At 45.3% G+C, this 13,227-nt stretch overlaps 1 protein-coding gene across 4 annotated transcripts in view; it reads right to left on the bottom strand.

Moving 5' to 3' along the window:
• ACVR1 (activin A receptor type 1) overlaps positions 1–4,932 on the bottom strand; it is a 129,367-nt gene extending 124,435 nt beyond the window's left edge. For 2 of the 4 annotated variants that reach the window (XM_036420941.1, XM_036420942.1), the window contains exon 1: positions 4,279–4,932. In XM_036420941.1, coding sequence (XP_036276834.1) covers positions 4,279–4,917 — 639 coding nt within the window. In that variant the 5' untranslated portion in view covers positions 4,918–4,932. The remainder of the gene's footprint in view (positions 1–4,278) is intronic. The other 2 variants (XM_045575693.1, XM_045575694.1) reach the window with 2 other exon arrangements.
• Positions 4,933–13,227: the final 8,295 nt, after the last annotated feature.

The raw sequence follows: 13,227 nt of genomic DNA, 5'->3' as shown, positions 1-13,227 counted from the left end.
CCCCTCGGAGCCCTCCGTGTGTAAGACGAGGTGATGCTGAGAAGTGCCAGCTCTCCCCCGACCACAGTCAGAAGCCCCGCTACAGCCCATGCTATTATTGCAGCCTCAATCCAGGGATCCCAGGCATTTCAAAGTTCGTGTTACGCCACTTTGCTTTTACAAAAGACCTACAGTAGTACCTGTTCTTACTAACGGGAAATCAGAAGAGGATTTTTGCTTTTATGGGGAAAATAAAGCCCAAAAGGAAACTAGCATTTTCTTTTCAGGGAGCTCTTTACGAGGCAGCAGCACCCCGAGCGGCGATGAGTGGTACCCCCACACTCCACACTCCTTTCCCAAAAACCACACTCAGTATCCCAGCACTGAACTGCCGGGACTTCTGAACTGTCTGTGAGCAATCTATGCTTTATCTCCATTTATTCTGTGCATTCCTGCTTTTAGTATATGATAATGCTATTTTTGGTTTTCTGTGTTATTTGGTATGATTTAGTAGGTTATGTTGGGGATCTGGTGATGCTCAAAAATGTTTCCAGATAAATGAGTGGTAATTACTTTTTTTCCTTTATGCTATTTCAGCTTAGGAACGCTTTCATGGGAACTCTCCAATTCAGAGAGCGGAGAAAACCTGTATTGGAAGTGAGAGTGGAAGTAGGAGAAAACAGAGGGGATATGCTCAGTCTTACTTGGGTATAACAGCAATCATCTTTGCTTTAAATTATCACCTAGGGCCTTGTCAATCAGCCATTTGTTCTTATGTGCCTGCTTCACACAGGCACCACGCTAAGTCAGAATAGTGCAGTGAAGTATTCCCCAAGTAATCATTATGTTAATGGTTATGTTTAATTATCTTCTATAAAAATTATGTATCATGTATGTAGGTGACAAAGTCTAAAATCAAATGAGCACCCAAGAACCTATTCCTGAACCCCAAACCAGAATATCACCAATACTGTGTCATCTACTACCTCCTCTACATTATCCCCATGTTCCAACAAAATACACACATACACACACCAGATAATTATCCTGAATTTGGGGGTTCAATAGGAGTAAATGTATCTTTATAATTATCTCCTGTTCCTAATAAGTGAGTTTGCTTTCCAAATATGGCTATGATATATTGTTTCCCCTTAAAAGATGATGTCTTTGAAAAGGTGCTTGTTGCTAAAAAAAATTAAAAATTAAAAAAATTAAAAATAAAAAAAGTTACAAGAGTATGTGAAACTTGGCATAGCTAGGGTAAACTCATGAAGACAATGCATGAATGAATGAAATTTGGCAAACGCTGGAGAAAGTGGCAAGATCATGGGTTCCAGAATCCCACCAACTCCCAATTGAAACCCCTGATCCCCATTCTCTAGTTCTACAACACTGGGCAACTCAATTTTGCCAAACCTCAATCTGTTATTGTAAAGGAGTAAAATAATAATAATAAAACATGTGGTTATTGTAAAATATAATTAACAAGTACATGCAGAGAGCTAAGCTCTGTGCCTGGTACATACCCAGCCCCCCTCCCCCAATCGTCATCTCTGTCATTGAGTTCACTCAAAGCATATCAAGGGGCTTTGCCACTGTCAATAGTTTACTTCTTCCTAAATTCTAACAACTTGTGTGCTGATGCCTTCCCATAAAAATCAATCAAGATAAAGAGATCCAACAGAACAAACACAGAGGACAGTTCCCAGGTTCTAGCTCTTCTTTGCCTAAAATACTCTATAAGTGCATGGATTCCATCTTCACCTCATGACCTTGAATAGCAAGATCATTTTTCAAATCCTTATCTGCCCAGTCCCTCCCTCTCCCAAAAAGCTTACCTAGAAGCCTATCTAGCCTTACTCAATCTAGCCTATTAGGACCATCAGGGGACTAGGTCAGTGCAACCTAGGGTGAGACAGAGATCTAATCTCTCTATACTGATTCAATCGCTGTTATCTGTTCCATGGACAGGTGCAGAAATTTTGGAAAAATCACTATTTTGGGGGGGAAATCACTATTAATAGAATTAAGTTCCTCGCGTCTGAAATTTACAGGTATACAGGCATACCTTGTTTACTGTGCTTCGTTTTATTGCGTTTCACAGCTGCTGGGGTTTTTTGTTTGTTTTTTTTTTACAAAGCAAAGGCAAGATCCTCCTCCTCCACCTTATTGTGATACTGGCTTTGGGATGGTCTGGGAAAGAAGTTGCAATACCTCCAACGTATGCCTGTAATTGCATTCCTCCATCTTTACTCCAGATCCTTACTATTCTTAGAGATAACATGAAACTTACTGGGTCCAAACGATCCCTCCCTCCCAAGGTACAGAAGTTGTACAACTACTACCGAAATCAATTTTTATTTAAAACTACTCTCACGGTTTCAAGTAAAACTCACCTGTGTTCCACTGGGAAAGAAGAGCATCAACCTAATCTATACCCATCTCAGCCCTTTGTTTCTGGCATCCCTACCATCTATTGCAACTTCATTCACCACCTTGGAGTATTTTCATAAGTAACAGTACAAATGCTATTATTCAGTGCACAATTCCACCAACTTAAGGCCTATACATTTCAGCTTTAAAGGACTTCTGTTGTTGTTGTTGTTTTTTTTTTTTTAAATTCCAGGATAGAAAACAAATACAACTGAATCACACATACAAAGTGATTTGGTGTGAAAAACCCGATGATCCAAACCCTGTCTAAGCCTAAGGTATCTTCTTGACCAATCGGTGAAATGGGTGAGGCCCTATTTCACACGGAGGCATACTGGAAAGCTGGATGGCAAACCCAGTGTCTGAGGTCAGCACCAGTCTGGTGTCTGCTGGCCGCCCAACCCTGGGCCCCTAGCCAGCCACCCACCTCCAGAGACAAGTGCCAGGGCATGCTATAGTGTTTCCATTTAAGGCCTGCCACTTGGATCGGCCCATCTCTGAAATTTCTTATCACCACCTTTCCAGGAAGAATTTTTTTTGGGGGGAAAGGGAGGTGGTGTCTATTTTTTGGGCTGTCTGCATCTCTCGAGCAGGGTTCTTTTAAAACCACTGGGTCATGGCTCAATTTGAAGCCTTTTTCAAAAAATATACAAAATATGTACCAGATCAGCCCTTTCTTCTCATGTTAACTCCCAATTAACACAACTCAAAAAAAGAAAGAAAGAAAGAAAGAAAGAAAGAAAGAAAGAAAGAAAGAAAGAAAGAAAGAAAGAAAGAAAGGAAGAAAGAAAGAAAGAAAGAAAGAAAAGGAAACCCAATAAAAGTAAAAACATTGTGTGACTTGTTGAAGGAGCCTAAGGTATCTTCCTGGCCAATCGGTGAAATGGATGAGCTAGCCAAATTAAGCACAACTTTTTAACCAAGGCTTTTTCTTCTTCTTCTACTAAGTGGAATGTCTTCTTCTTCCCTAAGTTGCTTCCTCTACAGCTTCTCTCCCATGCAAGGGGCGTCCAAAAGCTCCAGGGGAAAGAAAGGGGGTGAGAGACTCATCTGGCACAAACTGGCCAGGGCTGAGCCAGTCTAGGAGCAGACGGAAGTCAGTGAATCCGGCGGCCCCAGAGGCCCCGCCGCGCTCCCCAGCGCGCCCGGGGTTCTAGCCTCCCTGTTTTGGTTACAGTGTTGAAGGAAGGGTTTTCAACTTGGCAAAGTACCGTGCAACATCTGTAACCACATTTGCCTTCTGGGGATCGGAGGATGAATCCCACATTCCTGGCTTTGAAGCTTTTTGAAACTGCAGCTAAGGAAGCACGGAGAGAGGGAGGGAAGGAGGGAGTTGAGCTGAGTTTATTGGCTGTCTCTCCCACAGAAAATTCTTCTTGGAAGGAACGGATATTTTGAGGGTGAGGGTGTTGCGCCCATCCCTTGACTCCCTTACCAAGACCAGCCAGGAAGGTGAGCCCCGCGGCGCGGAGAGGCAGATCCACTTACAAGTCCCAGGCGCTCACCCTGCAGGAGGAGTTCACCCCATCCATACACACACACACACACACACACACACACACACACTGCACATCAGAGACACCCCCCCCCCACCCCCCAACTCCATGCCTCTGCCCTCTCCCACATCCCAACCGCAGTTCAGGCCCAGAGCGAGGCAGTTTTGCTCCGAGGCTGCTTCCCCCACCGAGAGAGAGGATCGAGCTTAAGGGGAGAAAAGAATGAAAGCGGGGGGGGGGGGGGGCGGAAAGGGGGGGCACCGCAGACGCCCACCCCCCCACCCCCAGCCCGTGCCCCTTCTCCCGCCAGGCTCCCTCCTCCCTCCCTCGATCCCCCCCGCTCCAGGCGCGGCCAGCGACCTGCCCTCACCTCTGGTCCCGCCGCGGCTCGGGCTGCGCCGGGGGAGGCGGGTGCGAGCCGGCGGGCGCTGCAGGTCGGCGGCGCGGGGCGGGGCGGTGCAGCCGGCGGGGAGCCCGGAACTCCGCGGGGCCGAGGGCCGGCGGCGCCCCGAGCGAGCGGCGTCTGCAGCGGCGCAGGGCGCGGGGCCAGCGGCTTCCCAGCCCGCGGACCGACCGGCGCGGCTCGGCCGAGGAGGAGCAGCCCGGCAGCGGCGGCAGCGGCGGCCACCGCGGGGAGAGAGCGGAGGGAGGGCGGGGAGGCGGGGTGAAGAGCAGGAGGAGGAGAAGGAGGAGGAGGAGGAAGGGGAGGGGGCGGGCGGAATAAACTTCCCGAGGCGCCGCGGCACGGGCTGGGAGGACGGCCGCGGGCGGGGCCGGCCGGCGGAGGGGGCTGGCCCGGGACTCGGTCGGGGAGGCGATCGCCGGGAAGCGGCCGAGTTCCCCGGTGCGGGGCGGGCGGCGGCGGCGGCGGCGGCGGCGGCGGCGGCTGCACGGAGCCGGAGCCGGAGCCGGAGCGGGAGGAGCGGGAGGAGGAGGAGAAGGAAGTGGCTGCGGAGCGCTCGGCCAATGGGTGTCTGGAGCTGTGATTAACCAGGCAGCAACACATCATTTCCTCCCGGCGCCGATCCAGGGAGCCGGGAGGGAGAGGGGAGGCGGCGGGGCGGGGCGGGCCCCGCGCCCCCTGCAGGCGCCCGGCCAGGGGCGGGCGGCCCGGCGAGCCCCGGCGAGCCTGACCCCGCCGCCCCCGGCGCGCCCCCGGCGCGCCCCGCGCCGTCTCGCCGGCCGGGAGGAGGCAGCGCGCGCGCCGCCCCCCGGGCTGCTCGGAGGCGGGGGAGCTGCGGGGCAGGCCGGGCCGGGCGCCCGCGGCCGGGGTGGGAGGCGCAGAGGCGCGCGGCGCGGGTGAGAGCCCAGGTAGGCGCGGGCGGGGCGTCTGGACAGCTCCCCGGGGCGGCGGGGGGCGGGCGGGCGGGCTGCCTCCCTCCCGGGCGCGGGGGACTGCGGGCGGCGCTCTGCGGACCTCGGCTGGAGTCCTGCCTGTCAGCCTTGGGCTGCATTCTCCGAGAGAAGCCTCGGCATTTTCATCCAGGCCCTTCTGATCTGCCTTCAGATGCCCTTCCACTTTGCTCATGTCCTCCTCGGAGCTTGCCATTTTCCCAGTCCACCTCATTAGTAATAAAAAATATGCGGAGTTGAGAGGAGGGGTTGTATGGGGGGCGGGGGGGAAAGAAGAAGGGTCTGCAGGCATCTAGCTCTGTCCTAGGCGCCAGGGGAGCTTACAGTGGAAGGGAAGGAACACACCCCGCCGAAGAGAGGCTGACAACCTCGGCCCTTGGTTACACAAAAACACTCCAGGGTGCTAATATTACCCACAGCATCAGAAAGGATCAAATGTTGCATGATGCCTGCGAGTGTTAAGGAAAGCACTCAAGCCATTTTCTCTACCCTTTAGAAGCTTACAATGTGCAGTCCTCTCACAAAGCAAAATAAGAGCATGAGAGCCATAAATGGGAATACCATAAAGAATTTTTATTTCTAGACTCACTTATGCAGCAGACATTTATTGGGTGACTGCAGTGCTGCAAAGGGCTGCAAAGGAAATGGAAGAGCTGGGCCCTGCAGGTCAAGAGTTTACAATCTAATGAGGAACACAAGACAGACATACATGGAACAGCTAGAAAGGGATCCCAGGTATTGCAGAAGCAAGAAGATGGAGAAGGCCAGGCACATTTTTTTATTTTATTTTTTTTCTCATAAGGGGAGGGCTTTGTTCCTATGTGATTGGTGGGGATCAGGAGAGGAAATTCCAGGTCAGGTCAAGCAAGAGTGCCTAGATGGATCCTTGCTCTTTAGAAGAATATCACAGGGACTGCAGTGTTACTTGGCCAGTTAGAAACTGAATGACCTTGGGCCCGTTTTACCTCTCTAAGAAGGGACGAGAGCCTGTCTCCTGAGGCTTGGTGTGTGGTTCCAATGAGATTACACATATGGGGAGGTTGTTCCAGCTGCTGTGTACATGGTCCTCAGTCCTGTGCATCGCAGCTTCATTTTACTGGCCGCTTGTTGGTGACCTTCTCTGTGGTCTCCCCTAGGCTGTAAGCCCCATGAGGGCAAGGACCAGGTTTGACTGTGTTCACCCACATATCACCTCGCCTGGCAGATGGCACCTGTGGGTGCTCAAATAAAGGTTTGCTGAATAAATGAACTAGTGAATTCTGCTTATACTTCCTTTTATCTGTTCCTTCAGCACTGATTCCTTCTTATTTGTGGCTGACTCAATGCAGAAAATCCTTTAACTCCCCCTTTTGTGACTAACTTGTATTCCAGGAATCTATCTTGGAGGATTCTGGGTCGTTCTTCTGGGCTTGTAACATAAATTGATTGATGGATGGATGGGGTGTGTGTGTGTGTGCGTGCGTGTGTGGTGTGTGTGTATGGTGTGTGCATGCGTGTGTGTGCGTGCGTGCGTGTGTGTGTGTGTGTGTGTGTGTGTGTGTAGCGCTGGAGGATACAGCTCTCCACACAAGCCTCATCCACACAAGGACACCGTCCTTTGGCTTTGGACACCTTAATCCGGAGTTTCTCAACCTTGTTACCAGTGACATCTTTGGCTGAATAATTGTTGGGGGGTGCTGCCTGGTGCATGGTAAGATATTTTGCAGCATCCTTGACCTCTGTTCATTAGATGCACGTGGGATGCCTTCTTTCCATAGTTTTGACAACCAAAAATGTCTCTAGACATTGCCAAATGCCTCCTGGGGGCAAAATAGTCCCCTACTGAGAACCACTGCCTTACCCTAACATATAATCCATTGATTTAACTCAGGTGGAAAACACACCAGTAAAGAAACTTGGAAGAAATGCATCTTCTGTTATTCTAAGATACTCAAATCTCCGTCATATGTTTCAAGGAGCAGGACTCTTGCTAATTAATTGCCTGCTGCATTGTGAGTTGGCATCGCTTCTGTTTTCTGCATATCCTCCTCCTTTACGCCCAGATCAACATGTTCATTTCTAAAAGTCAACAGCTTTCCAAAACTATTGGGAAATGGGGCCTTGAGCAACCTAAAAGTCCTGTACAGTATTTTTCTATAAAATTTAAGGCATTTCTAGAATTTTGCAGAGAGTTTTCTTGTCATGGCTAAGCTCTTAGACTTACAGACAATAACCATGGCTTCTCTGCACTCAGATGTGATACAGAATATAAACTGTAATTTTAAAAAATGATTTCATTTAAAGTATTAAGCATGCAACTACATTGAATGATTTTCTTTCATCCTGAAGCTATTTTAGTTTTGGTTCTAGATAGTGTTTCTTTTACAAGGATAGAAGAAAACATGGTTTATTAAAACCCATATAGCAACACTTAGCTTAGTTGTACATATCAACTTCCATCAGCAATTTGGTGGGGTGTTTGAGAGCTGTTGTTGTTGATGATGAGAATCCTGATTGATTAATGTACTGCTGTTCAATTTCTAAAGGATTCTTGAAGAAAAATAAAGATTAATGGTTGAAGAAGTGAACAAATTCTGATTAAATCTGTTCCTCAGTATGGGCACGGAGAACTAAAAAGGGCGCTCCTAGTACTGTGTTTATGATGTGAGCTGACACTTTTGTTCAGCAAAACAAAATCCTCTGTCTCACTAAATAAAATTATTTGAAGCACGGGTTTTATGGTTATTTGTTTATATTCAATTTTTGTATAGTGGTGTGATGGTCACAAGCATTTGGAGATTAGTTTACATCTAGTTTAGTGATTGTTCACTTTTAAGTTGAGCACTGAAGACTAGGTAGGCATTCAAACTACTTAGAAAATATGCAGAGTTTGAGGGTTGGATGTAGTTTGTGGTAAACTGATTCTACCAGTGGCCTGGTGCATGAATTTGTTTATATTAAAAGGAAATGAATTAGAGGAAGTATTTTAATATCACTGTTTGCCCTTTCTCTATAATAGAAGTGTCAGAGATGAAAGAAAATTAGTAAAAATGTACATGAAAATCTAAATATAGAAAAGCCTAAGTGACCAAATGACCGAACGACCAGTCGACTGGTTGCTATGATGTGCACTGATCACCAGGGGGCAGATGCTCAATCAGGAGCTGCCCCTTGGTGGTCAATGTGCCACTCAGCTGACTGACAGGCGCCAGATGCTGGACTCATGGCTGACAAGTGCGGCTACAGCTGCAGGCGCTTCTGCTGCCTCGCTCTACCGAGTGATGGCAGCAGGCACAGCGGGGCCAGAATGAGCAGGAGTGGCATGGTGCCTGGCTTGGGCTCGGGCTCCTCCTGGCCTCCTGCTGCTTCATGCACAATTACATCCCATGAGGGATTCCGGATTATGAAAAGCACAGACCAGGCTGAGGGACCCCACTGGTGCATGAATCTGGTGCACCTGGCCTCTAATAATATATAAATTGATTTATATATATATATATAAAGTAAACAATAGCAACATGATATAACAACAAATATTTTCCATGGAATTTTTACTGTCAGAATCTTCGTTTATCATTATTTTTTTTTAAATATACCTGGTATTCTGGAAATATATCATTTGGACAAACTTTGCCCTTGCTACAACATCAAGTGGTGAGTGCACATCATAGCAACTGGTTGGATGGTCAGACACTTAGCATATTAGCCTTTTATATAGAGGCATTTTGTTAGACTGAAACTAAGACCCAGACCCTTAGGAGATCTCCATGTTCTTTAAGAAATCCATGAAATTTGTGCTTTTGCTTCAGTTATAGTATTTTTCAAAGAAATTAATATCATATTTAGAGAAAGTAATGACATATTCTTTATCATATGACCATCATGCAACTATGATCCTAGTACTCGTTTTTGTTATGTACCTATAAGAAATGCAATTTATCCAAATGATCTATAATAATAAAAGGATAATATGCTAATTAGACCAGACGTCCTTCCAGACAAACCTGGGGCTGCAAGGGATGCCCGGAGTCCAGGTGCCAGAGGGAAGCAGGTGCCGGCAGCCAGGGGAAGGAAGGCCTACTCCTGCACAAATTTCATGCATTGGGCCTCTAGTATTCCTTTTTTTTTTTTTTTTTTTTAATATATTTTATTGATTTTTTTACAGAGAGGAAGAGAGAGGGATAGAGAGCTAGAAACGTCGATGAGAGAGAAACATCGACCAGCTGCCTCTTGCACACCCCCTACCGGGGATGTGCCCGCAACCAATGTACATGCCCTTGACCGGAATCGAACCTGGGACCTTTCAGTCCGCAGACCGACGCTCTACCACTGAGCCAAACCGGTTTCGGCGGCCTCTAGTATTCTCATAAAAATATGGAAGGCATTGCTGAGGGCCTGTGGGAATTTTTTTTTTTTTTTTTTTTTGCCTTTTAAAGATGTCTGTTTATTATTCAAGCATGAGAAATATTGACCCAGCTGCATCATAACTTTTCTTAGAAAAGATGAATTAAAAGGCCTTGACATTTGGAATTTGTCCTAATCCCAAGGCCCATTAAAAAAAACAAAAACAAAAACAAAAAAACTATGTTCCAAAGTTCAAAGTGACTGGATCAGAATAGTAGGGGGGTGGAAGAGAAAATCGTAACCAGAAAGGGTCACTGAAAATCCTATCAGACCTGGCACCCTTTTCCCCAAAAGGTAAACATTTAACCAGTCAGGACAGACACTTATTTATCTTCCAGTTAAACTTTCCCAGGTGTATGAATGACTCATTAATTGTTTACTTTATACAAGACTTTATTGGCCATCTACCATATTCAAGGAACTGTGGGAGCTACACTACTCAGGGAGTCCTCCAACTGCCTACAGTTACTCACCACTTGGGAGAGTTAATCCAGTCACTCCTGGCACAGGTTACATGCAAACCAATGCGTGGCTATAGGCCAACCATGTGTTAAAAGAGGCATTGCAAAACCATTGCAGAAAGGAAAGATTATTCATTAAAACGACGTTAAAGCACTTGGAAAAAAAAATTCTCACACCTTTCCTGAAAATATTTCCAGAAGGAAAAAGAGAGTAAAAAAATATTTTTTTTAAATTATAAATTAATGCAAAGCAAATATAGGTAGATACTTATCTTTGGATGAGAAAAAGACTTACTAAATAAAAGGTATAGAAAAAAATTAAAAAGATTGGTCGGCTTAATTATGTAAAAAAAATTTTTCCTAACAACTTTTTAAAAATATATTTTATTGTGTGTTTTGTTTTGTTTTTTTACAAAGAGGAAGGGAGAGGAATAGAGAGTTAGAAACATTGATGAGAGAGAAACATTGATCAGCTGCCTCTGCACACCCCCTACTGGGGATGTGCCCGCAACCAAGGTACAGGACCTTGACAGGAATCGAACCTGGAACCCTTCAGTCCACAGGCCGACACTCTATCCACTGAGCCAAATCAGTTTTGGCTCCTAACAATTTTTTAAGAAACAATCGAAAGAAGGGGGCTGGGCAAGGTGGCTCAGTTGGTTGGAACACTGTCCTATACACAGGAAGGTTGCAGGTTTGATTCTGGGCCAGGGCACATACCCAGTTTGCGGATTCTATCCCTGGTCCAGACGCCTATGGGAAGCAACTTATTGATGTTGCTCTCTCACATCAATATTTCTCTCTCCTTCCCTGCCTTTCCCCCTAAAATCAATAAAAACATTTTTTCTAAAAAAAAGAAGGGGAGGGAAGGGAGCCAAGTAGTGAAGCTACTTACAACATATACTCAAACGGTTAAAATCTTTATTTTTAAAAAAACTTGTACAAATCAACAAAATGTGCACTCAAATAGACGTTATGAATAGTCAAACACAAAGGTATTACATATGAACATTAGGGAAAAGTTTACAAATTGAAGAAAAGAAAATAAACAAAACAGAGATAAAATATTTCACACAATTTGTCAGCAAATGAACATATTCTCTATTGGTATGACTGATTTTACAAAGGACATTCCATTGCTATAGAGAATGTAACCTGGAAAACAATTTCTTGAAAATAATTAGGTGATATGTATTAAATACCTTAAAATGTATATGCTATTATACACTTTAATCCAATTTTAGAAATTTGTGCTGTGAAAATAGTCATCAATTACACAAAGATTTGTATAAAAGGATAATTATCAATTTTGAAAATGCCAACAATAAAGCATAAGTTGAAATAAAATTTGAATGTAATATTACAATTCTGTAACCCTCATAAACACACAAAACCCTCCCCTCACATATACATATGCAAAGATGAAAGACTATAAGAAAATATTCCAGGATGTGCAGTAATTATCTTTGGATCGTGGATATGGTTGACATTTATTTTCTTTATACATGTCTATGTGTTCCAACTTTTCTATAACATTACTTTTATAAATAGAAATAATAAACACTATAGAAATAGAAATTCACCTATTTTAAAGGGGTCTGACAACCATGGAACAAAACCTAACTAGTGAAGAACGTTTATGGATTTATGTTTGTGCAGAGGGAGGTAAAGTGTAGAAAATGAAATTTTTAAAAAAAATATATTTTATTGATTTTTCACAGAGAGGAAGAGAGAGGGATAGAGAGTCAGAAACATTGATGAGAGAGAATCATCGATCAGTTGCCTCTTGCACACTCCCTATCAGGGATATGCCCGCAACCAAGGTACATGCTCTTGACCGGAATCGAACCCGGGACCTTGCAGTCCACAGGCCGACGCTCTGTCCACTGAGCCAAACCTGTCTCAGTGAGAATGAAATTCTTATTTGGCATGTTCATGCTCTGCTTCCAGGTCCATCTCCTTCTGAAGAACGTTTCCCAGAGGACGCGGCCTGCTCCCATCCTCTGCCAGCATCTTTATGAGCATCTCCTTGTAACCTTGAGGGCTAGATGGCCACCAGCCTGTTCGTGGTCTTGCTCACATTCTGAAGGTGTTTAGTTTCTCATAGACTGACTACGGTTAACTTGCAGATTTTTTAAAAGCTAGCCCATGGATGAATGCCCACAGGATGATCAACTTAATTTCTTCCTCAAATTAAACAAATATACTTCAAATATAATCTCGGTAAATCCAGCATTACAATCGCTTTTTAATTTTTAGGGAACATTCTTTTGGCAGATTGGTCCCTCTGAGCATTGGCATCATGAAGACATTTTCATGGAGAAGAAATCAAATTGATTTTTCAAATTTTATGTAGCCCCACTCTACCAATATCTAAAGTCCAAAGGCTGCCTTTTTATTGACCTATTTTTTAAAATAAATTACTTTTGCTATTTTTTTTATAATATGTTTTTATTGATCCTTTAGGAGAGAGAGGAAGGGAGAGGGACAGAGATAGAAACATCCATGAGAGAGAAACATCAACATGGATTGGCTGCCTCTTGCATGCCCCCTACTGGGGATCAAGCCACAACCTGACCAGGAATCGAACCAGCGATCTCTTGGTGCGTGGGACAATGCTGAATCCACTGGTCCGCACCGGCCGAGCTTATCAACCTGCTTTTGCTTAATGAAACTCCAGGGAGCAGCTGCTAAGACTAATTACATATAGCAGAGGACATACTGTGTGACCTTAGGTAGGCAGATAACTTCAGGTTATAGAGCCTAGCTCCTCCGCAGGTATAAAGTGAGGTGTGGGTTGCATTTCAGAGGTCTTTCAGTTTGAAAATCCACTAGTTGAGTTGGAATTCTTAAACTTGTTACCTGAAGTTGCTGATACTGCACTGGACGAGGAGCTTAAGATTTGAAGGAACAGACAGGAGGCCAGCGTGCCTGGAGTGAAAGGGACATGTGGAGAAATGGAAGAGGACTGAGAAGAGGACTGAGGTGGCTGGGCTCAGTCACAAAGATCTCACAAGGACTGGACAAGAGGAGGGATTAAAAGGTCTCAAGCAAGGGAGTGAGTGACAGCTTTGCTTAAGATCATTTATCATTATACCCAAGACCTACACATTCCTTTGCTA

This window comes from Pipistrellus kuhlii, unplaced genomic scaffold (genome assembly GCF_014108245.1).
Source record: "Pipistrellus kuhlii isolate mPipKuh1 unplaced genomic scaffold, mPipKuh1.p scaffold_m20_p_7, whole genome shotgun sequence".
Lineage (NCBI taxonomy): Eukaryota > Metazoa > Chordata > Mammalia > Chiroptera > Vespertilionidae > Pipistrellus > Pipistrellus kuhlii.
The sequence above is the reverse complement of the archived record's forward strand: the minus strand, read 5'-3'. Positions and strand labels throughout refer to the sequence as shown.